General features: G+C 51.9%; 1 protein-coding gene across 9 annotated transcripts in view; it reads left to right on the top strand.

The window, feature by feature from the left end:
- FGFR1 (fibroblast growth factor receptor 1) overlaps nucleotides 1-24,838 on the top strand; it is a 48,948-nt gene that overhangs the window by 16,082 nt on the left and 8,028 nt on the right. For 2 of the 9 annotated variants that reach the window (XM_081221128.1, XM_081221125.1), the window contains exons 3-7: nucleotides 17,964-18,230; nucleotides 19,609-19,698; nucleotides 19,960-20,132; nucleotides 21,725-21,884; nucleotides 22,887-23,077. In XM_081221128.1, coding sequence (XP_081077254.1) covers nucleotides 17,964-18,230; nucleotides 19,609-19,698; nucleotides 19,960-20,132; nucleotides 21,725-21,884; nucleotides 22,887-23,077 — 881 coding nt within the window. The remainder of the gene's footprint in view (nucleotides 1-17,963; nucleotides 18,231-19,608; nucleotides 19,699-19,959; nucleotides 20,133-21,724; nucleotides 21,885-22,886; nucleotides 23,078-24,838) is intronic. The other 7 variants (XM_081221129.1, XM_081221127.1, XM_081221126.1 and 4 more) reach the window with 7 other exon arrangements.

The following is a 24,838-nucleotide window of genomic DNA, read 5'->3' on the forward strand; positions in this document are numbered from 1 at the left end:
TTCAATCTGGCACTTACTTTCCTCTGCCTTACATTATGGAGTTGTTGGGGTTTTTTTGCGGTAGGCGGGCCTCTCGCTGTTGTGGCCTCTCCCGTTGCGGAGCACAGGCTCCGGACGCACAGGCTCAGCGGCCATGGCTCACGGGCCCAGCCGCTCCGTGACATGTGGGATCTTCCTGGACCGGGGCACAGACCCGTGTCCCCTGCATCAGCAGGCGGACTCTCAACCACTGCACCACCAGGGAAGCCCACATTATGGATTTTTTAACATATGGCTGTTTCCTCCACTAGAGCAAAGTTGTATGCAGCCAGAAAGCATGTTTTTATTGCTCTTTTAAAACATGGATATTTTGATATGTAATCTGGGTTCATTGTGGAATATTTAGAAGTTATAGACTTGTAAAGAGAAAAAGAAAATCTCTTATATGCCCATCATCCAAAAATAATCACTGTTATTGGTGAATCTATTTATATAGATTTTTTTTCCTGCATGTATACAAACATAACTTTTCAAAGTGGAATTTATATGTTATATACTGGTTTGTAATGTAAGCAGGTACGTCTTGCCATGCAGAGACGTTTCCATCATGCTTAAGTAACTATGTAGTAGCATGGGTGTGCCAAATTTATTTATTTACCCAGTCCTTTCCTGTTGGACACTTAAGTTATTTTCAATAGTTTACATTTAAGTGAACATACTTTTACAAATAAAATTTGCCCATGTATCCAAGGATACTTACATTCTAAAAGCTGTGATTACCTAGTACCAAATAGCCCCAGAAAGGTAATACCAGTAAAGGTCTTTAAAACTAATAATTAATAAACACTATTTATTACATTTTCACATTCCACATCCTTTACATATTTTTACCTCTACATTGATCCCATGGCCATAGGTTTTTTGTTTGTTTGTTTGTTTTTTTGCGGTACGTGGGCCTCTCACTGTTGTGGCCTCTCCCGTTGCGGAGCACAGGCTCTGGACGCGCAGGCTCAGCGGCCATGGCTCGCGGGCTCAGCCGCTCCACGGCATGTGGGATCCTCCCGGACCGGGGCACGAGCCTGTGTCCCCTGCATCGGCAGGTGGACTCTCAACCACTGCGCAACCAGGGAAGCCCTGGCCATAGGTTTTATTTCCAAAATCAGATGAGGGAACTGAGGTTCAGGGAGTTAAGTAATTTGTCTAAGGTCGTCTAGTTGATAGGCAGTGAAAGTGGGATTCCGGTTCAGGTAGGTCTGACTCCAGTATTTTTTTGTCCAGTGTATTATACTATGTCCCTCTATCAAACTGGGTTTCTTCCCAAAATACAGGCAGACCAACATTTGAATTTAAACACTGCTGGGTCAGTCCCTTTTATCTCACAGGAATTAGGCTTCACCTCCCCTTCTGGGGTGGTATGTGCATGTGTGTGATTGGGGTAAAGGCAGCTGGAGACACTTGCTTGTGCATTTCTTGTGTGACATTCTTCTGCTCTTGGCTGCGAGGTTATGCATCGGTCATAGGTCTATGAGCTGCCCTAATGGAAGTGGTTCCCTAGCTTAGAATAATCAATGGAACGAAAACCCCATTGAGGCTGCCTTTTACATGGTAGCTGAGACCTCCTACTTGGAGAAGGTCTGGGATCAGAGGTCTCTAAAGCCTCAGAGGCCACACCTGAGTTTTCCTTGTAGGTCACACTTATTCTAGAATATAGTGGTATTGCCCGGACACAATAAACCACCTGGAATGTTTCTAAAATGATCCAACAATGTCTCATGGATAGAAATAAACATGTTAGAAGGTTCAGCAAGCCTGAAGCATTAGCATTGTTTTGAGGCTACCAGTAAATATATATTTAAAGCGTGAAGAAAAGCAAAAAAAAAACCCACAAGGGTCCTGAAATTTTGTTTTTCTTAGTGTTTACATCAAACAAATTAATGTTTTAAACAAAAATATATATAATACAATGTAGTTGGGCTAGTCACAAAATAATTACAGGATTTTCAAAATTAATTAATTTGTGGTATACTGTCTGAGGTGTGCCCCAGGAATAGAACACAGATTTATTGCAAGTTTCTTGGTAAATATTTTCTTCCAGTTCTGTCAGTAACTATCTGTGTGCCCTTTTGGGGAAAACACAAAAATTCTCGGAGGCCCCTCTTGACTGGGAGGCCCAGGACATATGGCAGCCCTACCCCAGCCTCGCCATGGGTCAGGCCCAGCCCTGGCCAGTGTCGCTCTTACTACACATAGGCAAATACAATAAGTGACTCATCTAAAAAACGTCATCCGGGGCTTCCCTGGTGGCGCAGTGGTTGAGAGTCCGCCTGCCGATGCAGGGGACACAGGTTCGTGCCCCGGTCCGGGAAGATCCCACATGCCGCGGAGTGGCTGGGCCCGTGAGCCATGGCCGCTGAGCCTGCGTGTCTGGAGCCTGTGCTCCGCAACGGGAGAGGCCACAACAGTGAGAGGCCCGAATACCGCAAAAAAAAAATAAAAAATAAAAATAAAAAACGTCATCCAGTGACAATCTCAAATAAGGACATACAAGTCAGGTTATGAGGACATCTGAAGCCACAGGCGAGGGCCTCTTCCCCAAAGTGAAGAGGCAGGTTGACTGTCGTCTGTGGGCTGTGACGTGTGTGCACACGTATATCATGAAGGCAGAGGTGTCGTTCGGTCCTTTGTTTACCCCGGCACCTTCGAATAGTGTCTGATACGCGTCAGGCACTCCATGAATACTTTTTGAAGAAATGAATGCATGCATGAACGCACAGCGAGGTAACCGTCCATTTTCTTTTTTGAAAAAGATACCTACAACTAGTAAGGACCTACTGTATAGCACAGGGGACTCTACTCAGTACTCTGTAATGGCCTATCTGGGAAAAGAATGTTAAAAAGAGTGGCTATATGTATATGTTTAACAGATTCACATCTCTGTACAGCAGAAACTAACACAGCATTGTCAAGCAACTATACTCCCCCCCCAATTTTTTGAAATAATAAAGGAACTAGGGAAAAAAAGATACCTACAATTTCTAGCTTTAAAAAAGGGGAAGATAGGAATGAAATCCTTTTCAATAGGAAGGTAAGGAAAATAGGTGAGAAATAATTATTGCTACCCCACAGTGAGCCCTTTATATCACTTAGTGCAGTGGTCCTCAGGTTTTCCCGGCAGGCACATCACCCAGTGGGCTTGTTAAAACCCCTTGCGGGGACTTCCCTGGTGGCGCAGTGGTTAAGAATCTGCCTGCCAGTGCAGGGGACACAGGTTCAAGCCCCGGTCCGGGAAGATCCCACATGCCGCAGAGCAGCTAAGCCCATGCACCACAACTACTGAACCTGCACTCTAGAGCCTGTGAGCCACAACTACTGAGCCTGTGCTCTAGAGCCTGCGAGCCACAACTACTGAGCCCACACACCACAACTGCTGAGCCTGCGTGCCTAGAGCAAGTGCCCAGCAACAAGAAAAGCCACAGCAGTGAGAAGTCCTCAAACCCCAATGAAGAATAGGCCCCACTCACTGCAACTAAAGAAATCCCACACACAGCAACAAAGACCCAACGCAGCCAAAAATAAATAAATAAATTAGTTTAAAAAAAACAACAAAAAAACAAAAAACCTTTGCCACAGTCCACCCCCAGGGCTCTGGATTCTGCAGCGGGGCCCGAGCTGGGTGGGTCTAACAAGTTCCCAGAGGATGCTGATACTGCCATCCGGGGACCACACTTTGAGAATTAATTGTCTATAAGGTAGGTGCTGTGTGTCCATTTCACGGTTTAGGAAACTGACACAGAGAGGTCAGACGAACACTTGCCAGGTTAAACAGCTAAAATAAATGGTGTAGCTAGAGTTCGACTCAGGTCTATTTAATATCAGTGCCTACGGCTCTAACCCCTGTACTGGGAGGGGAGGGAGGGGAGGAAGTAGAAGAGGGCTGAGTCCGATGGCCGGGGCTTATTGAAGGAAGGATGGACCAGGAGTAGAAAGTTGTCTAAAAGCTTGTCTGGAAGGAAGGAGACCCTCTTCCTGGAACGCCCTTATTCTGTGTCGCTTGGGGCTTTAAGTCAGTTATCACCACCTTTGGAATGTGGATCAGCTCTCCCATCATTGGAAGGGTCCTTTTGCATTCGGAAATCTCTGCCCCTTGATTATCCAACTTCAGGGTTGACTTTGGGAATTAAGGTTTATTTTCCTTCGGTTTTAGGAATTAGTTTTTAAACCTTAGAAGAGTCAGGTTCTTTGACTAACGTACTGAATGAAGTCCTCCCTTCGGCATCTAAAACTTTCGTCCATGTTATTTGCACTCTAAAGGCTATATTACCTGAGGCGTAATACCTGAAGGGTACGCTTGGAAGAGGCATTTATTCCATAACATATGTCCTTTCCCCACTACCCTCAGACTCACAGTCCATTTAAAAAATTTATTTAGCTAGTGAGTTCTCATGGAATCTCTCATGAGCATCAAAAAAGGACAGTGGGGCTTCCCTGGTGGCCCAGTGGTTGAGAGTCCGCCTGCCGATGCAGGGGAGACGGGTTCGTGCCCCGGGCTGGGAAGATCCCACATGCTGCAGAGCGGCTGGGCCCGTGAGCCATGGCCGCTGAGCCTGCGCGTCCGGAGCCTGTGCTCTGCAGCGGGAGAGGCCACAGCAGTGAGAGGCCCGCGTACCGCAAAAAAAGACAGTGAAATAAATCCTTCTAGAATACCTGGGCTCCCAGCTTTCTGCCAGTCACAGCCTCTGAGCTACTCCATACCCTCGGCTCTGAGGATTCTTCTGGAACATCTCGGGCCAGAGGGAAAAGATGAAGGGAGACGTGTTGAAGGTGCTGGTGGCCGTAGCTCTGTGGCCAAAACAGAATCCCCTCTTCTTCTTCTTTTTTTTTTTAATATTGACTATATTCTCCTTGCTGTACATTACATCCTTGTGTCTTATTTATTTGTTTGTTTATTTTTGTATATTTATTTATTTATTTTTGGCTGTGTTGGGTCTTTGTTGCTGCACGTGGGCTTTTCTCCAGTTGCAGCAAGCAGGGCCCGCTCTTCGTTGCGGTGCACGGGCCTCTCATTGCAGTGGCCTCTCTTTGTTGGGGAGCACGGGCTCTAGGCGCGCGGGCTTCAGTAGTTGTGGCACACGGGCTCAGCAGCTGTGGCTCACAGGCTCTAGAGCACAGGCTCAGTAGTTGTGGTGCATGGGCTTAGTTGCTCCGCGGCACATGGCATCCTCCTGGACCAGGGCCCGAACCCGTGTCCCCTGCACTGGCAGGTGGACTCCCAACCACTGCGCCACCAGGGAAGTCCCATGTGTCTTTTTTTTTTTTTTTCGGCCTTACCACATAGTATGTGGGATCTTAGTTCCCTGACCAGGGATCGATCCCGCACCCCCTGCAGTGGGACCACTCGTCTTAACCACTGGACCGCCAGGGGAGTCCCCTCCCCTCTTCTTAAGGAAAATTAACTTGCAGTCTCCTGCCCTCCCTCATGGCGGAGGGCCGCCTGTGCTGGTGGGGGCCAGAGGGGATGTAGTGAGTGGTACTCAACTCCCAAGGCCCAGCTGAAACATAGAATGTTGGTTAGAGCTGTTGGAGTTGCCTAGAGCTTGTCCAGTCAGCCTTCGCATCTCACAGTTGAGGACACGGAGGCCGAGAGGGGAGATGATGTGGCCGGGTCACACAGGAGTGGCAGGGCCAGTCATCCCAGTGACTTCCACTCAGATACTCCTTCTGCTGCTCCCAGCCAGTTACAGCCACCTGGGGCTCAAGCAGAGTTTGGTACTGTGTGGTTTTCACAAGGATTTCAAACGAGGCTCTCATCCCTTAGGACACCCGGAATGTGGACATTGCCCAGGGTAGGGATCTCCCGCAGGAGGCTCATTGTTCAAGATCACCCAGCTTGTCCGAGCACAGGACTCCCCAGTGTAGACCTTGGCCCTCCAAGCAGCCTTTGGTCCTGGTTCTCCTACCTGCTCTCTGCCTGAGTGCCATTCCATCTCAGGGAGAAATATCCCCAAACCACGCTCTTTTAGTTTCTGAAAACAGTACTAAATGCTCTACTTTCACGGTATGTGTGAAGGAGGAGAGAGAGAAGAATGAATACGTGGTAAGTCAGTGGGTCCTCTGGGCCATCACTTTCCTGCCAGTCTGTGGAACAGACCATTGGCCCCAGATTTTTAGGTTTCATGGGTCAAATTTCCTCCCCGATATTTTGGGTTGACAATTTATTTTGCCACGTAAGAACATCTTTAAAAAACCAACACTGTCCACTACCGGTACTTTTTTTTATTGTGATAAATATATATATTATAAAACTCAACCATTTTTAAGCGTACAGGTCCTTGGCATTAAGTACATTCATGTTGCTGTGCAACCATCACCACTGTCCATCTCCAGAACTTGTCACCTTCCTGACTGAAACTCTACCTGTTAAACATGTAACTCCCCAGTCTTCTCTCCTCCAGCCCCTGGCAACCACCTTTTACACCATTTCCTTTTAAAAGGATGTCTATTGGGACTTCCCTGGCGGTCCAGTGGTTAGGACTCTGCGCTTTCCCCGCCGAGAGCCCGGGTTCGATCCCTGGTCGGGGAACTGAGGTCCCGCCAGCTGCATGGCGTGGCCAAAAAAATAAATAAAAGGATGTCTATCACCTTTATTCTCCTAATGTAAAAATAAGGGATGTTTCTTTAACATTGAAAAAAATAGGTCACTTTATGAAGAGTCCCTTCCTTTCTCCATTGCAGTGGGTGGTGATCGTCCTTGCACTGGGCCCGGTGACCCAGACCCACCATTGCAGCCACGGGACCAGCCAGGGAGGGAAGGTGGCACAGAGCCGGAGGGGTGCTGATAGCCCTGGTGCGTGTGCTCTCAAGCACCCACTGAGGTTTGGGGAGGGGGGCAAAAGGCAAATTCTGAAACAGCTGTGGCCTCGACTAATTCATCAGCAAGTTTAGGGAGCGGCAGCGTTTTCCTACGCAGCTACTGGTGCTTCCTTCCCCAAACCAGCTCGAGGAGCATGGGGGAGGGGAGGCCGAGGCCCTGGGAGGGGGAGGGGTGGGGGGAGAGCCATACATTCTTTTCTTCCAGGAACCTGACCGGACTCTAAGGTCAGCGCCCGGCGGATTGGGAGCTGCAGGGCTACCTCTTGGCTGTCCTCCTTCCCCCACTCTTAATGAGCTTTCCATTACAGAACCCAGACCAGGAAGTGCCTGACAGGTCACAGCTGCAGACACATGGCTGGGAGGCCTGGGCTCTGGGCCAGTGGTGGGAGGGTCTGAGTTCCCCTTCGAGCAGCGGGACCCCTACACACACACACACACGCACACACGCACACACGCACGCACGCACACCCCACTTCAGCTAGTTGTCCAGCTTTTTTCCCTGACGGCTCAGGGGAAGGTGTTCTTACTTCTGTGTTGTCACAGTTGGTGGCCGGTGGTACTTTTGCTTTGAGCTTAGGACGTGATTGTAATAAAGGCAGGAGAAGTCCCCCAGCCGAGGGTCCAGACCCCCTGTGCTTACAGCCCATACAAGTGTCCTTACTGGGCTTGCAGGTCTTTGGGGGAAGTTTTCCATCAATGAACAAGGCTCTCCAGCTTCTTTTCCCAAAATAGGACCCCCCCCCCCGAACATGGCTCTAGAAGCTTCCCGGGCGCCCAGGGCAGTGGTAAGGCACAGTCTTAATGCTGCCCAAACGATCACTCTGATTCTATCAAAATACCCGGTTCAAAACATTTTGCGGGGAAGGTCTCGAGGCAGGAGCATGGGTTCTGCCAACACACAGGCCTGGGTGGGTGGAGCCCCCTTCAGTTTATCCTCTTCACCGAGGCCAGCTCCTTCCACATACAAGTTTGCTCAGGAAATGTTAATTTACCCTAAACTGTGTCCGAGGGGGGCAGTTGTCACACAGGAATTTCTGTCTCCACCGCCAGCTGTGTTGTTGGCTTTCTTCCCTGAATCTGCCAAGGCTGATTCCTCTGGTGCCAAATGTGAGCCGGTGACACAAACTTCTAGGAACCGGGAGCTGAGGACCTCCCTTCCCGGTAGCTGCAAGGCACCTACCTTTGCTCTTTACGCTTCTTCCTGCACGTCTTAGGTGAACTTGCCCCTTCCCCGAGCAGCGCTCTCTTCCAGGTAAGGTAGAGCAGCCAAGGGTACCGGGAATCCTTTTGGGAAATGGGTGGAGGACGCATTTTTCTTTTGGGCTCTGCCCAGAGTGCGTCTGTAAACATTGGGGAGAGAGGAAGAGGGGAGATTTCTTTTAAAAACAACTCCTGGGCGCATTCCTTTGTTAATCACGTAATTACAGCCCTCTCCCCAGCCTGAAAGTGTTCTCCTCGTGGTGGGAGGTATTGGGAAGGGGTGGGTGTTACCCAATCCCTAGGAGGGAAGAAAGTACAGGTACCAAGGAGGCATCAGCTGGAGCCCAGCACTGGGGCTTGAACCCCAGACTCCACTTTGATGCTGGGTTACCCGTCGACACATCTTTGGGAAAGTTTGCACAGAATGCTGGGCCTCCCCTGCCCAACCACTTCCTGCGGAGCTGGTTTTGGGGGGTCTTGGGGTGGGTGCAGGGCCCTGGCCGTGGCTTTGGCCAGCACAGGCGGCTCTGCGCTAAATTACAGTGACGAGATGGGACAACACAAAAGCCCCCAAATCTTTTTTTAATAAAAACAAAACACACCTCCCAGCCCCAAGCCCCTGGGCTGCTGAATGGCGATGGCTTCCTGTCAGGATTAGCTGGGCTGCCTGGGCATGTGTGCACTGCCTTTCTCCTCAGGAAATACCTTTAGTAAGCCCTGGTGGGGTCCCCATGGCAACGCGAGAGGGGACCTGCTGACTGAGGCCATTCAGCTCCCATTGTTGCCGGGCCCCTTTGTGGGAGCTGTATTGCAGCCTCTCTGGCAAACACAGCAGTTTGCACCGTTTTGTCAGGCTGAACGTGGAGTCTTTACATTTTAATGGGCTCTTCTGGCAGTGGCCCATTTGCATGCAAAATGCTTCTTCTTATTTCTGTCCCTTTTCTTATTAAAAACAAAAAACAAAAAACAAAAAACAAACCCTACACTCCAAATCTCCCTGGGTCAGGGTCCCGGGGAACACGGCTGGATCTGGGTGTCAGGCCCTGCTAATTGATTTGGTGTCCCCGGCTCCCCTCCCACCCATGCCCGTGCGCCCCATTTCTGCAGCTCTCCCTGCACGTCGGGGATGCCTCGCGTCCAGGGAATCTCACATCTGGAGGGCTTCCTCCATGGACCCTCCCACCGTGGCTCCCTGGGATTTCGGTGAGAACCCCCTCTGACCTGGCCTTGCCAGACTAAAGTAAGTTTTCAGTTCCATTTCAAAGCCAAAGTAACGTAATAAAAACCTCGGCCGAGGGCTCCCGGAGCCCCACTGGGCTGTTCTGTGTTTCTTTTAAGTCGCTTTCAAAGCCACCCCGAGTTCCTCCCCCACCCACAATTGCCCCCTCATTTATCTCTGGGGCGTTTGTGCCAAGACTGTAAACATTCCTGGACCACCAGTTCCCCACGTTACCGAAGAGGATGGCCCTTCTCTCCTCACTTTCTCAACCCAGAGACGCAAAAGCAAAAAGGATTTCATAGGGATGACAGCAATGGAGAACCCCTGCCCGAGACAACGCGCCTGGATTTGTGGAGGGCTGGTTATTCAAGCCCTACACCCTTCCCCTTCGGAGTGCGGCATAGGCATGGCACCACACCTGATCTCAGAGGGTAGATAAGACATATACTTACGGACCAGCTCTCGGCCGAGCAGCTTGAATGAGTGCATGATAAAGCCATGAATTTTTTTTTAAATTTTTATTGAAGTACAGTTGATGTACAATGTTGTGTTAGTTTCAAGTATACAGCAAAGTGAATCAGTTATACATATATCCATTCTTCTTTAGATTCTTTTCCCCATATAGGCCATTACAGAGTATTCTGTAGAGTTCCCTGTGCTATAACGTAGGTCCTTATTAATTATCTGTTTTATTATAGAAATGTGTATATGTCAATCCCAATCTCCCAATTTATCCCTCACCCCGTGGTAACCACAAGCTTATTTTCTATGTCACATTACAAATGAGAGGAGGAACAGAGCCCCAGAAGTCTCCGGAGAATGAGTTTTCACGTCTGGGGAAGTGGTGGAGAGATAGGAAAACAAGGTGTTTTAGGAGAAAGCAAAATAAAGGGCAGTGAGGGTATTGGCTGCAGAGGTGGAACCAGGAGAGCTGGGTGGGAGGAGGTAGCTGAGAGACCCCCAGGTCCTGGAGGAGGGGGGCGCAAACTGCGCTCTCGGGGGGCCTGAGGGGATGGGATGCAGAGGTCCAGGAGTGCGACACTCAGGACATGTAGTCAGGAGAGCTGGCCCAAGGGAAGGGGTGGCCAGCCTCTGCCTCACGTTCTGGATCATCTCAGTGGATCAGGCAGGGGTCATCGGAGGGCATCAGTTCAGCTGTAAGCTGCACTCGAGAGGGAGGGGTTGGGACCAGAGAAGGTGTCAGGGATTGAGCCAGGGACCCAGGCAGGAGGGAGGGGTCGTGCCACGTACCTGTGGCCAAGGCAGAGCTGTAGGTACCTCCCGATGCCATGTGTGCTGGGTGAAGGGCCCAGGACCCAGCAGACCCAGCACCTAGAGCCAGTGCTGAGCCCTGTTTTGTGACTTTGGGAGAAGTCTCTCTGCCTCCATTGTCTTGTGTCTAAATGGAATAAATGCAAATGAACATGAATGTGGATAAACGCGCCTTGTAAAGTATCAGGTGCCATACCGAAATAGGGCATGACTGTCGGTCCTGGTCTGCCACTGTCCCGGTGCCACCGCACCCACTCCACAGTTTCCTCATCCGCCACGTGTGCACAGTCGCACCTCCTCAACTCTGAGTAGCTCAGCATGGCTGGGAAAGTACATTTGTAAGTAAGAAAACAGAGTTATAAAGCAGTAGTTGTGGGGCGGATGCAAAGGGAAGGATGAGGCCAAAGCACCCAACTGCAGAATTCCCTGTGAGAAGGTAGGAGACATGGGCGCCATCAGACAGGACCCTGGGGCCGACCAGAAAGCGTTTCCATTGTCTTCTGGAAGTCAAGGATTGCAAAGACAATGAAAATAAGGGCTGCCTTTCAGAGCGGTAGACCTGGGCTCCAGATGTGTGGGGATTGCAGAGAGCCAGGCCACCTGGGTGCAAATTCCTGCTCAGCCACTTAACTGACTAGGTGGGCCATCTTGGACACATCCTGAGCCTCCAGGTGCCTCAGGGTCCCCTCTGTAAAATGAGGGTGATAGTACCCACTCCACAGGGTTGTGGAGCAGTTGTCAGTTCTGCACCCACAGGGTAGAGATCAGAGTGGTTATCGGGCTTCCCTGGTGGCGCAGTGGTTGAGAGTCCGCCTGCCGATTCACGGGATGCGGGTTTGTGCCCCGGTCTGGGAAGATCCCACATGCCGCGGAGCGGCTGGGCCCGTGAGCCATGGCCGCTGAGGCTGCGCGTCCGGAGCCTGTGCTCCGCAACGGGAGAGGCCACAGCAGTGAGAGGCCCGCGTACCGCAAAAAAAAAAAGAGTGGTTATCAACCTCATAGGGTTGCTGTGAGGATTCAGTGATAGTGTGTGTTAAAAGTGTTCACGGGATGTGGGATGTATATAGTAAGCATACTGCTCGTATTGGTGTTACTGTTTTCAGAGTTGTTCAAGGATCCCAAGATAATATATGGGGAGGCGCGTGGTCTGTTGCAAAGCGCTATGCAAGTATGTTGTTATTCCTTCCTGGGTTCGTGCAAAGTTGTGAGGCTCGGGGATGGATGACTTCCAGACCGAACTGGTTCTTATGGGACCAGGGCTGGTGAAATGGTATTTCAGTAATACATGTTCAGGTATATTCGTCCTTGTGGCATGAAAGGCCTGCATTCACAGTCTCTGCAGAGAAATGTGTTCCCTGGGACTTCTTGAGGGGTTCTGTTCTATCCCCCACCTTATAAGTTGAAATCATTTGGGGGGCTGTTTTCTACTATGTTTTCTTTTGTTCCAAGGAGGCCATGCATTCTGGCCTCATCTCCCATCTCCCTCCTCATCTCCCATCTCCCTTCTCATCTCCAATCCCCTTCCTCATCTCCCATCTCCCTCCTCATCTCCCATCTCCCTCCTCATCTCCCATCCCCCTCCTCATCTCCCATCCCCTTCCTCATCTCCCATCCCCCTCCTCATCTCCCATCCCTCTCCTCATCTCCCATCCCCCTCCTCATCTCCCATCTACCTCCGCATCTCCCATCCCCCTCCTCATCTCCCATCCCCCTCCTCATCTCCCATCCCCCTCCTCATCTCCCATCTCCCTCCGCATCTCCCATCCCCCTCCGCATCTCCCATCCCCCTCCGCATCTCCCATCCCCCTCCTCATCTCCCATCTCCCTCCTCATCTCCCATCCCCCTCCTCATCTCCCATCCCCTTCCTCATCTCCCATCCCCCTCCTCATCTCCCATCTCCCTCCTCATCTCCCATCCCCCTCCTCATCTCCCATCCCCCTCCTCATCTCCCATCCCCCTCCTCATCTCCCATCCCCCTCCTCATCTCCCATCTCCCTCCTCATCTCCCATCCCCCTCCTCATCTCCCATCCCCCTCCTCATCTCCCATCCCCTTCCTCATCTCCCATCCCCTTCCTCATCTCCCATCCCCTTCATCCCGAGGCACAGCACTGCTCATAAGCACCTCATCCTTTTCCGCTCTCCCCAGAGTTTCACTCCCTTTCCCTACCGTCACGTTCCCCTGTGCTGTGAACATCGCCATCCGCCCTGACCACCAATACTTGAGTTCTGAAGCCTCAGAGCCTGTGCTGGATCAGCTGTCCTGGGCTCTCGGATTCTTCTCCCGTTGCCTCGTGTTGTATGATCAAGTATCGCATAAATCTTATCACCCTGGTTAGCACAAGGCTAACCAGCCCTTCTGCTGCTTAGTTTAATCCTTTACATCTCTTTGCACAGTAACAGGGGCTCACAGAGACACCTAATGACAGCCATTCTGGAGAAAGCCTCTGTCTTCTTGGATTTTTGGAAACTGGGGTTTCATCTTCTAATGACAGCGTTTGTATGGATTTGAGCCTCCTCAAGGCCATTCCCTACCCTACACGGTGCCCATGGCTGGCAGAAGACTCAGAGTCTAGAATCAAGAACTTGGATCTGATCTGATGAACCCAGGGCAGAACTGCCTGCTAGATGACAGTGGCAGATTTCTGCCAGTCCTGCCATAAGCCAAATGCTACATCCTGTTTGCTTGTTGGGAATTACAAAACCCTGGTATTTTGGAGGAAAGTAGGAAGGGAGAGGGACACAGTAGGGCCCCGTTAACGTTAATCATGTTCCTAGACTTGAGGGCACTGCCCCTCACCTCTGGCTGCTTCCTTGAGGATTACTAAAAAGTCTGGGTCTCCTGTCTGCTCCTAATTCCCCCTGGGGGATGGAGGGGCTCCATGAGAGAAGCAGGATGGGGTTGAATCCCTTTCTCTCCCACTAAAGGAGGTACCAGGTCCAGCCTGCACAGCCTTCCACAGTCCACCTGCCAGCTGTACCGTCCCAGGAGCTGCCCAGGACCACAGTGCTCCTGAGCCCCAGATTCAGGCAGCTATGCAGGAGCCTTTGTCCTCTCCTTGTCTTCTGGAGAGATAGCCAAGTTGTTGACGGCCTTAATCCTCTAAGGGTGTGCAAGTCAAGTCCAGCCCTAACCCTAAGCTTAACCATCTAGCTGCCGGTGGTGATGGTAGTGACTTTGATGTGGGTGTGGAAGCATGATGCACTGTTTTCCCACAGTGCACTCCAAGCGCACTGCACCCAGAGCCTGGTCACCACGGAATCCAGATACCAAATGTCCTCCAGCCTCTGTTCCCCATCTCTCAGGAAGCGTGGGACACATAAAGCACGTGTGTGGGTTTGCCGTCTCCCTCAGCATCCCCATTCCAATTCATCACGTGCTCCAAGAGTTGGAATGTCTTTCCAAGTTGCTGAGCAATAAACTGCTTTCTCTCCTTCATCGTTCATGGCCAGCCCAGTAAAGCTGTCAGTTGGCTCCTTTCTTGACTGCTAACAACACGTAGAGCCCTGGTCCATGGGTCTCGGCCAGAGAAAGGCCAGCTCGGTAGAGGTGGAGCCACAGATACAAGGGCCTTTCCAATGAGGGCATAAATGGGGGACCCTGGAAAGACCAAAAGAGAATGGAGAGTAGTGACGTGATTGTCACAGGCGGCCGGTGAGCAGTGATGTCCTGCATCAGCCGCCTTACAGAGGTGTCTCCAAGGTCGGGGCTGCTACTCCAGGTGGTGACGTAGAGGGGCAGGGCCCGGTAAACCAGCAAGCAGTCCATTACCATTCCATCACCTCCTAAAAGAAAGCGGCGTTTACCTGCTTTGTAAATTGAGACTTTGACACACATCCGAGAGCACCATTAGCCATGAAAAAAATCACCCAAGAGCCGTCAGCTGGTTTTTGGTTCTTCCAAAAATTAGTCTGTGCCAGATGCGAACTTCAGCTGAAGGCCTACTGAGTATTTTCTGAGTTTCTGACATGGTTAGGCACTGTGGAAAAAACTATGATAGGCAATTCTGCTCTGAGTTGCTGGCTATTTCTTAGGCGAGACATGGACACTGTTGACAGTTAGGAAACAGTGCACCCAGGTTTCCATCAACCAATGAATGGATTAATAAAATGTGGTATATCCACTCAATGGAATATTATTTGGCCATTAAAAGGAATGAAGTACTGAGACGTGATACAACATGGAAGAACCATGAAAACGTGCTAAAAGAAAGGAGGACACACAAGACTGTATATTGTACAAATCCATTGATATGAACTATCCAGTGTAGGCAAATCTATACAGACAAAGCAGATCAGTGGTTGCCTAGACTGGGGGAGGGGGAGAGGACAGTGAGTGACTTCTCATGGGTACAGGGTTTCTTTTGGGGGTGATGCAAATGTCCTAAAGTCAGATGGTGGTGATTGCTGCATAATTCGGTGAATATACTAAAAAGCATTGAATGATACACTCTAAATGGGTGTATTTATGTGAATAAATAATAATTTATGGTATGTGAATTATTATCTCAATAAAGTTGTTTGAAAAAGCAACAGTGCAGCATGGTATGGAATTGAGTGTGCATCTTTGTGGTTCAGACAGTTACGGTTGTACAGAAAATGAGGGTAGAGACACTCGTGCCAGCAGAAGGCTTCCTGGGTGTCTTGGATGGTGCACTTTGAGTAGGTGGGTAGGAGGGCTCTAGAGAGATGCCTGGCAGTCTTGAGCAGAAGTAAGTTTCATTGTGGGGCATAAGTAAGTTAGTTCGTACAGGAAACATTCAGACTGGGAGCAAAAAGTGGGGACGAGAAGGTCGCATGTGGAGGTGGGAACAGACTGTGACGAGTGTTGAATGCCAAGCACGGGGTTAGAATACATCCTCTACACGGCGTAGGATATTGATCAGGAGAATGAATGGGACTAGCTCACCAGGGCCTGGAACATCAGGGGGAGCTTTACCTCCAGCGGCAGGGACAAGAAAGCTGGCTCTTGAGGCTTTAATAGACCACGTACAAGAGTTTTGTTCGCACGTCCTGGTTGGAATGAGCGGGAAGTTTTAGATCCAAGCTAGAATCAGCCAGAGCTTGGTCCCAGCAGGACCAGTCTCCCTTTGCTGCTTTCTCCTGGGGAAATGCCCATGTGTGCTCCTTGCTACCTTTTTGTTTCTGGGACCTGTCAAAATAGGCTGTGATGCCAGAGGCTAAGAATTTGAGTTTACCGGAGTTTACTGTTTGACCAACGGCTGGTACAGATCACGAGCTGCAAAATATTTAATCAGTGAGGTCATTGCAGGGAAATAAGATTTGATCCACAGGAGCGTCTTCTGTTTTCCTTAAGGGTCAAGTCTGAACGGCTTTTCTTCTACCTTCTTTTGGCAAAACCACAAACCATTAAAAATGGAAAGAATAACTTTTTTTTTCAAGACCCACAAAAGCTTATATTTAATGAGTTGTGTGGTCTGCTCACCTTTGTGGTGTTCCTCTTGACCTGACTCACAGAAATAAACGAGTGTGGGCCTAGTGGCTTTCAAACCCTTTTAAAGAGCAGCCCTCCCTTTCTGATGACTCCATATTTACCCCAAATTTAAGACAGAGCCCTTGGGTCGAAGGGTGCCGGGGCCTGCAGCCTTGGCCTCTGAGCCTTATCCGAGGCCCCTCTGAGCAAAACTACTGTTAGTCCTTGGCTCCCAGGACACTCATTTCTTCATTGGTGAGGTTTCTAGAAGAAACCTGTTTGGGACTTCAGAAAGAGTCTTTTCGAATGAGGTGGTGAAGGAGAAGAGGGAGTTTGGAAGGGAAGATGAGGAAGAGACAGTGCATCATTGTTAACGTTATTTATCGTGCGTTTATTGCCAGCTGTCACGTGCCAGGGCCCTACTGGGTGCTGGGATTTGAAGGTAAACGTGACACGTCCCCACACTCACAGCCCGGTCGAGAAAGGGGACTTTCCTTCAGTGTGAGAGGGGAGAGCACCTGACCCAGCGTGGAGTCAGAAAGGGCTTTGAGGGACTTCCCTGGTGGTCCGGTGGTTAAGACTCTGAGCTTCCAATGCAGGGGGTGCGGGTCCAATCCCTGGTCAGGGAACTAAGATCCCACGTGGCAGCGTGGCCAAAACAACAAACAAACAAACAAAAAAGAAAGAGAGGAAGGGTTTGAGGCAGTTTCCAGCCAGGCTGAGAACCGGAGGGTGTGTGAACAGAACCAGGCAGAGATGCAAGGCCCGGCCAGGCGGTAGGGCCAGGTGCCTTTCAGAGCCTCGCGTGTCAGGGGCCTGCAGGGCAGGGGGCCCCCTGGCGAGCCTCTGATGATGAATCCATGGTGAGAAAGAGGGAAGATTCCAAAAGGCAGCAGAAACTAGTCAGGTGGTAGATGGGAGCTGCAGCAGGTGTGTTCTTCTGGTGGGCCATGGACAGTGGGCAGATGATGCCGAGAGCAGGCTTGCATGTCCCACGAGGAACTAGGAGCTGCGTTTCCCCCTTGTTAGTGCAGAGGGGTCCGCCTGGGAGGGTGGCCTCTTTCTGTGTCCGGCCTCAGGCCTTCTTGTTAGCGTGAGTGCAGTGTAACTGGTGGAGAGGGATGGGTGTGCGGATCCCCAGACTCCGGGGAAGGAGAGGTGAGGGGCAGTAGATGTATGTGCCCGTGTGTCGGGGGGGAGGGCAGGGGAGAGGAAGGTGGGGGGCTGGAGAGGGGGAGCCCTGCAGTGGGATGAGGAGAAAGGAGCTTTGTGTGCGATGGCTTTTGCTGCCAGAGCAAGTGTGGGTTTTGTGGCAGCTGCCGGCTTCCGTTCCTAATATAGTCAAAAGGTCCGAATCCTCTGGCCCAACACCTGTTAGCTAGAGGCTCCCCTGAGGTGACCTTCCCTTGGGCTGTCTCTCCCACATATGCACCCTGTGCATCAGACCCATTGCGGGGCTCAGACCCCCCAGTGCTGAATCACTTGAACCCATACACCCCCCATGACAAACTGCCCCCCACGTGGACAGGGGCTGTTGGGTTTGTGACAGGGGGGCTTGTTCAACGGTTCCGAGGGAAAGGGGTAAGGCTGCCCCAGCCAAAAGCAAACAGGGTGTTCCCCTGGGAAGCGGCCACTCTTGGCAAAGAGCTGAGTGTGTGGGGAGGGGACACTCTGGACGCACAGGGGTCCTGGGAAGGGCCGGCTGCCCCCCTAGGATGGAGAGAAACGAACCTTGAACCGCTTAATGCTGCTGCAGCTGCTTCCTAACTTTGCCTCTTTCTTCCTTTGCCCTCTGGAGGAGTGGGGTGGAGGAGAAGTGGTGGGGGTGCCCAGGTAGCCAGCCGTCTCCCGACTGACCCGTCTTCCCATTCCCACCTCCCCAGCTCCGTAGCCCCTGGGATGCTGCAGCTCAGTGCGGCTGGCATAATGCCCTTTGTCTTCCCCCCCCCCCCGCCTCGCTTCCTCTTCCCGGCCCCTGTGGCGGCAGCAGCCCAGCCCTGGGGAGCCCCCGTGGAAGTGGAGTCCCTCCTGGTCCACCCCGGTGACCTGCTGCAGCTCCGCTGTCGGCTGCGGGACGATGTGCAGAGCATCAACTGGCTGCGGGACGGGGTGCAGCTGGTGGAAAGCAACCGCACCCGCATCACGGGGGAGGAGGTGGAGGTGCGGGACTCCGTGCCCGCCGACTCCGGCCTCTACGCCTGTGTGACCAGCAGCCCCTCGGGCAGCGATACCACCTACTTCTCCGTCAACGTCTCAGGTTGGTAGCGAAGCCCGCCCTCCCCCTCCCTCAGACCCCCTGCCCTCCCTCCCTGTCTGCTGGTTTCGGGGGGAGGCGGGCCCTCTGCCCGGCTGTGATCCGCCCCTACTCTGCTGCAGAAGCTGCTGCCTTCTAACATCGCTCCCTGCCCGCCGCCGCGTGGCTTAGCTCTCAGGGGTGACCCGTGGTGCCGGCCTCAGGCCAGAGAGCGGGGGCTTCCGGGACCTACCTCGGAGGTGATTGCTGACACATCGGGGGCAGTGAGACGCTGTGATTTCTCCGCCACAGCTTGCCCAGTCCTCCGGGTGCTACGAGGGCGGAGGCAGCTTCCACCCTCTCACTCTCCGGCCATTTGGACTTGGTACTTGGCTTAGTAATTAGCACCCCCGAATACGTGGTGAGGTCCCCGGGTGATGGGGGATGATCCAGGTGCGCCGCCGTATCCACGGCTTGACGGAAAACATCTGTCCTCCGGCTTCCAGAGCTGTTAGGGCAGCCAGGGAACCCTAGGGCTCTGTGACTTTGGGGATCTGCCACTTGTAGGATGCGACTTGTACAAAACCTTAGGATTAAATAAGGTAGAGCTGAAATTGTCTTTAAGCCGTTTGTGCGTCCCCGGGTGTGGGCCTGGCATCTCCTCCCCCGGGCATCATCTAGAACCTGCCCCTAACTGAGGGACTTGCCTCCTTTTTTTCCCTCCAGACCCCCAAAAGCACTAGAAAGGACTGGAAAAAGATCTGGCATGAACCCTGATTGGTGACCACATGCTATGCTAAAAGGGGTGGATACTTGTTGGGGACAGGTGTTGGCAGCTGCGGACTGTGTTGTGGGCTCCCTGTCTGCTCTGGTTAAGAAAGGCAGCTCCCAGAGCTCAGCAGATGCGTGCTAGGAAAAGTCCAACTCCACGTCGTTCAGCCCATGGCTTCGGAAATGGCTTCTGGCCGCAGTGCCTAGATCTGGGGTTCCAAAGGAGGACCCAGGTTCCCTGGCTGCTAGTTCTGAGACCCAGCGCATCCAGGCGATGCTGAGTTGAGTGAGCCTCTGAATGCAGGGTGGAGTTAACTTAAAGAGAGCCCACCTGCCCGCCATGGAACTGCCCAGTGTAAAGGCTTCTGGGCAGAGGAGGGCAGGGCGGTGGGGTCGGTGGAGGAGGGCGACACGCATAGAGCATGCAGTTCTTAAATAAACCGTGTCTATCTCTCCGAGGGACAGGCACTAAGGGAGGAGTGGGACTGGGGGACAGTGTGGGGAGGGGTAGCTGCGGTCATCTATAACTGGACTGGCCTTTGTGTTCCTCGGGTGGCTGTTGATTGGACGGGAATCTCGCCAGCCCCTGTTCCCTTGGAGGGACGTCAGTGCCCCCTTCTCCTTCCCATAGATGCTCTCCCCTCCTCCGAGGACGATGATGACGATGATGACTCCTCTTCAGAGGAGAAAGAGACAGATAACACCAAACCAAACCGTATGCGTGAGACACTGTTTCCTACCTTACTGCCCTTTGGGCCTGGGTGTTGGGTTTGAACGGGAATGGGGGGGGCTCGGGTGATTGTCTGGAGAAGGGGAGGAGGGGGCATGTGGGGTCACAGTGCTTGGCCCTGGGATCCCTCGGGGGTCCGGATCAGTGCAGGCGTCATCCCCAGGTGGTGGGCGGGTGGGCGGAGGCCCTCGCTCCTGAGCCTGACCAGGCCCTGCCCGTCTCTCTCGCTCTCTCTCGGCTCTCCTCGGGCAGCCGTGGCTCCCTACTGGACGTCGCCAGAAAAGATGGAAAAGAAACTGCACGCGGTGCCAGCTGCCAAGACAGTGAAGTTCAAATGCCCTTCCAGTGGGACCCCTAACCCCACGCTGCGCTGGCTGAAAAATGGCAAAGAATTCAAGCCTGACCACAGGATCGGAGGCTACAAGGTACCTGTGTTTATATGAAAGTTAGAGTCAGGGGAACGGGAGCCTCTGCTTAGAAAATCCCTATGTATATGCTTTAATTGTGTTAAATAACGCTTTCTACCTATAAAATTAAAAAATTTTCAAATACAAAAAAGTGTATATAAAGTTAAAACTTTTCAGTCTTTTTTTCTGTGTATACATACGGTTTTTACTTGGATGATCACGTTGCCTGTATAATTTCTTGTCAGTTGTTAACATTATAACATGAGTCTTCTGCCATGTGTTTGAAAGATAATTTTTCGTGGCTTTATAATATCCCGGTATTAAAATGTCCCATAATTTAATGAACTATTTTGCAATGGTAGTTATTTTCCAGTTTTTCACTGCTATAAATAATGTTGCGGTGAATATCTTCGTGCTTAAGTCTATGTCAGCATTTTAAAATGTTCTTCTTTAGGACAGATAGAGGGAAGTTACTAGATCAAAGTGTAAGCATTTTTTAAGCCCTTGATGCATGTTACCCAATTACTTTTTTTTCCTGATAATTAGATAATTTTATCCATTCATTCATGTATTCATTTATTACATGAACATTTCTTGAACACATGTCTTTCCAGAAAATGTACTAGGCAGCAGAGTTCAAAGTACAATGGGAAGACATAAAATTTTACTGTGATGTTTGCTCTAATGGAGGATGATGTAATCAGTTGGAGTGCGATTTTATTTTTTATTTTATTGTGGTAACAGTTACTTTCTTAAAGAGAAAATGAGTTTTCCCTCCCATAGCAGAGTACGAGAATGACAAGCTTACTCTACCTTTGCCAACAAATTTGATAGATGAGAGTATTGCATTGTTCTCTGTGGGCCCTTTTGGTTAGTAACGAACTTAGAATTTTCATGTGTTCATAAGCGATTTCCATTTCCTGTTGTGGGAATTGTTTATTCGTGTCCTTTGCCCGTTTACAATTCCAGGAAGAACATCTTCATCTAATCCCCCCTTTAAAGTCTCTGATCATCCTTATCGTTCCTGTTTCTCTTCCATTTCACTTAGCTGCTCTTTTCTCATTATTCTTGTATAAGAAAAGCAAAGGAGGTCAGAAAAAATATGGAAACTGTTTAAATGAATTCACCCAACACTTGCTGTATGCAAGGCTCTGTGCTCTGAGTCTCACGAGGCAGTATCCTGCCCATGCAGAATTCTGTCTAATAAGATGGCAGATATCCGTGGGCACTGCACCTGCAAGGTACAGAGGGACGGAGAGAACAGGTTTGGCCGGAGATGGGGCTGGAGGAGATGGACTTTGAAATGAGATGTCAAGGGCGGACAGGGCTGGACTCTTAGCGGGGAGCTTTTCTGGCACAAGAACAGGGTGGACAGGGGTGCAGGGTTGGGGAAGTTCCCAGTATATTGGGGAGGGTGCAGAAAGCACATTTGTCCAGATCACGGTGGCCTTGGCCTTTGTGGGGAGACTTTCTGGGTCCTCACACCCGTCTGCCTGATGCCTTCTTGCAGAGTTTAAATGGGCTGGGGTCACTGTGCAGAGGGGCTGCGTCCTCCGTGCTCTGATTGGAGGGTAAGCGCCCCGGGGCACCAGCACCGCCTCTTCCTTCAGACCCGCAGTAGAACCCTTCGGCATGTTTCCGCTCAGGTCCGTTATGCCACCTGGAGCATCATCATGGACTCCGTGGTGCCTTCTGATAAGGGCAACTACACCTGCGTCGTGGAGAACGAGTACGGCAGCATCAATCACACCTACCAGCTTGACGTCGTGGGTAAGAAGGGACAGGAGTAGGAGCTTAGAGGAAAGAGCAGGGACGCTGAGCAGACAGCCTGGAGCCAGGTTTACTTAGGGTTGGAGTCCGGATGGTGTGGCCTTTATTAGCTCTTGTCACCTGCCTCTTTCCTTACCTGTAAATAGAGGTGGGAGGATCAGCCATACCACAGACTCATTGTAAAGTGACAGGTGCTGTTGATAGTCTCTCCTGCAGGAGGTGACTGGAGTAGTGGTGGTAAATTTAGCTTAATAGTAGCTATCACTCCCTGGATGCCAGCGGTCTGCTGGGTGCAGTAACTAGACCACGGGCAATTCTCCTGGCACCCCTGCAAGGGAGGCGATGTTGGGCTTCCCTGGTGGCGCAGTGGTTGAGAGTCCGCCTGCCAATGCGGGGGACGCGGGTTCGTGCCCCGGTCCGGGAGGATCCCACGTGCCGCGGAGCGGCTGGGCCCGTGAGCCATGGCCGCGGAGCCTGCGCGTCCGGAGCCTGTGCTCCGCAACGGGAGAGGCCACAACAGTGAGAGGCCCGCGTACCGAGCGGCTCAGAGAGGACAGGCCCCTGGTGAATGCAGACTCCAGGCGTTGCCTGAGACGCTAGGAAGAATGTCACGCCTCTGGGTGCTGTGACTGTAGCCTCTTCCTTCTAGAGGTTCTGAGTCTCATTCTCTAGCAACCTTAAGGTAAAGAGTTTCACAGCCAGCATTCTGCTTCGGCTTTGAGGCCATGGTCTTGTAAAAAGAAGCTTCCGGTCCAGGAGGTCTGGGGTAGGGTCTGAGGTTCAATGTTTCTCGCAAGCTGGTGATGCTGGTGCTGCTGCCCTTGGACCACACTTTGAACAGCAAGCGTCTCAGTGACTGTGATTTTAGCTAAGGACGGGTAGGCTGGGCTGAGGTCCGGGAGTGCTTCTCTTTGGTGGTCTTTGGGATGCCCTCTGTCCGCATCTCAGCCAGGAGCAGCCGTGGCAGAGCCTGACGAGCCTCTCCCGTCCCTTCCTCCACAGAGCGGTCCCCTCACCGGCCCATCCTGCAGGCAGGGTTGCCAGCCAACAAGACAGTGGCCCTGGGCAGCAATGTGGAGTTCATGTGTAAGGTGTACAGCGACCCACAGCCCCATATCCAGTGGCTAAAGCACATCGAGGTGAATGGGAGTAAGATTGGTCCGGACAACCTGCCTTATGTCCAGATCTTGAAGGTAATCCCTGGCCCCAGTCTCCGTGGGCTGGGCTCTGAGAAGGAGGCCTGTATCTCCCGGGGCCCAGGTTGCTGTGGTCAGGCTCGGTGCCCGCGATGGGACCCCGTCCCTTCTCTTTGGATACAGGCTCCATCTTAAATGGGGACCCAGCCACATTCCGCAGGACCAGTGGCAGGTCACGGGGTGGAGGCGTGAGGGGCACAGAGGGCTGGGGGTGGGCATTGCTGGTTTCTAAAATGCATCGATAGTGACTCTGCCCAAGCTTTCGGGTCAGCTACTCCAGGAAGGCGTTGGCATTCCTGCTTTTCCATTGCCCATGACCGCAGCCTTTCTAGGCAGCATCTCCCAGTCTCTGCCCTGGTTCCCAAGTCACGTTCTTTCTGGCACGTGGGCTGAATGACAGGCACGGCTTAGGTAGGGTTGGAAGAGCAAAGGCCACAGGTCAGTCCTCAGCGGTTTCAGGAGTAATTGGCATTTTCTTCCTTTTTCCTCCCACTCCCAGACTTTGATTGTCCCTGAATGCTCCATTAATCCAGGGAAGCTAATTGCCTAATTCTCCAGTGGATCTTGCAACAGGAAGTCACCAGAAGCTGGGAAAGTGGTTTCCCTCCTGGTCCCAGCATTAGACCTCATCCTCCCTGGCTTGGCCGTCCCAAAGATTTACCGGCCACCCCCCTCTTCACCTCGGGTGCTGAAACTGCCATGTAGGAAGCGGGGCCGTGGCCTTGGCCTTGGCCGCCCTCTCCATTCACAGTCCCTGCCCTCGTCCTGGAGGAGGGGGTTTAACACAAACAGAACGTTTGCTTGGGGGCAGTGATGTTTTTCTTTAGTTTATTTTTCTGTCAACTGCTCTGGACTTTTAAAGTCCACTTGTTTTGTCCTAACAAGGGAAACATGGCGAGTCTCACTTCAGCCTCCCTTTGCCTTAGCTCCTGGGCCTGCATGGGAGCAAAATACAGCCACATCTCAGTGTTGGCCCAACTGATGGCGTGTCGTTGGTCTGTTCCAGCATTCGGGGATAAATAGCTCGGATGCGGAGGTGCTGACCCTGTTCAATGTGACAGAGGCCCAGAGCGGGGAGTATGTGTGTAAGGTTTCCAATTATATTGGTGAAGCTTACCAGTCTGCGTGGCTCACAGTCACCAGACCTGTGGCAAAAGGTAACGGGGAGCTGGAGGGACCCCTGTGTTGGGAGTTCGATTGAGGCCCCGAGCTGCTGGGGCAGGTGGGGAGGCCAGCGCCCCACTCCCCCTGTTACCCTGCTGTGTTTCTAGTGCCCGGAGCCATGGAAAAATACCCGGCCTTGGGAGGCTGGTTTGGTTTGGTTCTGTGTTGGTGTCGCCCCCTCTGTGTGTGTTCCTTGGCTGTGTGTGGGGTGCGTCCCGGCTGGTCATGCAGACGGAGGGTCTGAGTGATGGAGAGAAGACAGGACCAGCGTCCGCAGGCGTGTGTGCGTGTGTGGCTGCCGCCCTCTCCATCCCTTCTGTGTGTGCCCTCTGGAAACCAAACAGCCCCCCACGCTCCGGGCCCCATTTCTCCATGAGCTCGCCGCCGCATGCCGGGCCGGGCCGGGGCTGCCAGCGTCTGGTGACGGGTGTAACCAGCCATTCGTGTCGTCTCAGGTCTGCCGAGCTCCTCCTCAGGGTCCCACTCTCTTCTTCTAACAGGTCTCGCGCTGCCTGGTGGTTTTTGTTTGTTCCTTGTTGCAAAGGAGACGCTGGGGAGCATTTCTTCCTCTGGTTTTTTTGTGTGTGTGTTTTT

Source organism: Mesoplodon bidens (assembly GCF_964165515.1).
Source record: "Mesoplodon bidens genome assembly, chromosome: 20".
NCBI classification, from domain to species: Eukaryota; Metazoa; Chordata; class Mammalia; order Artiodactyla; family Ziphiidae; genus Mesoplodon; species Mesoplodon bidens.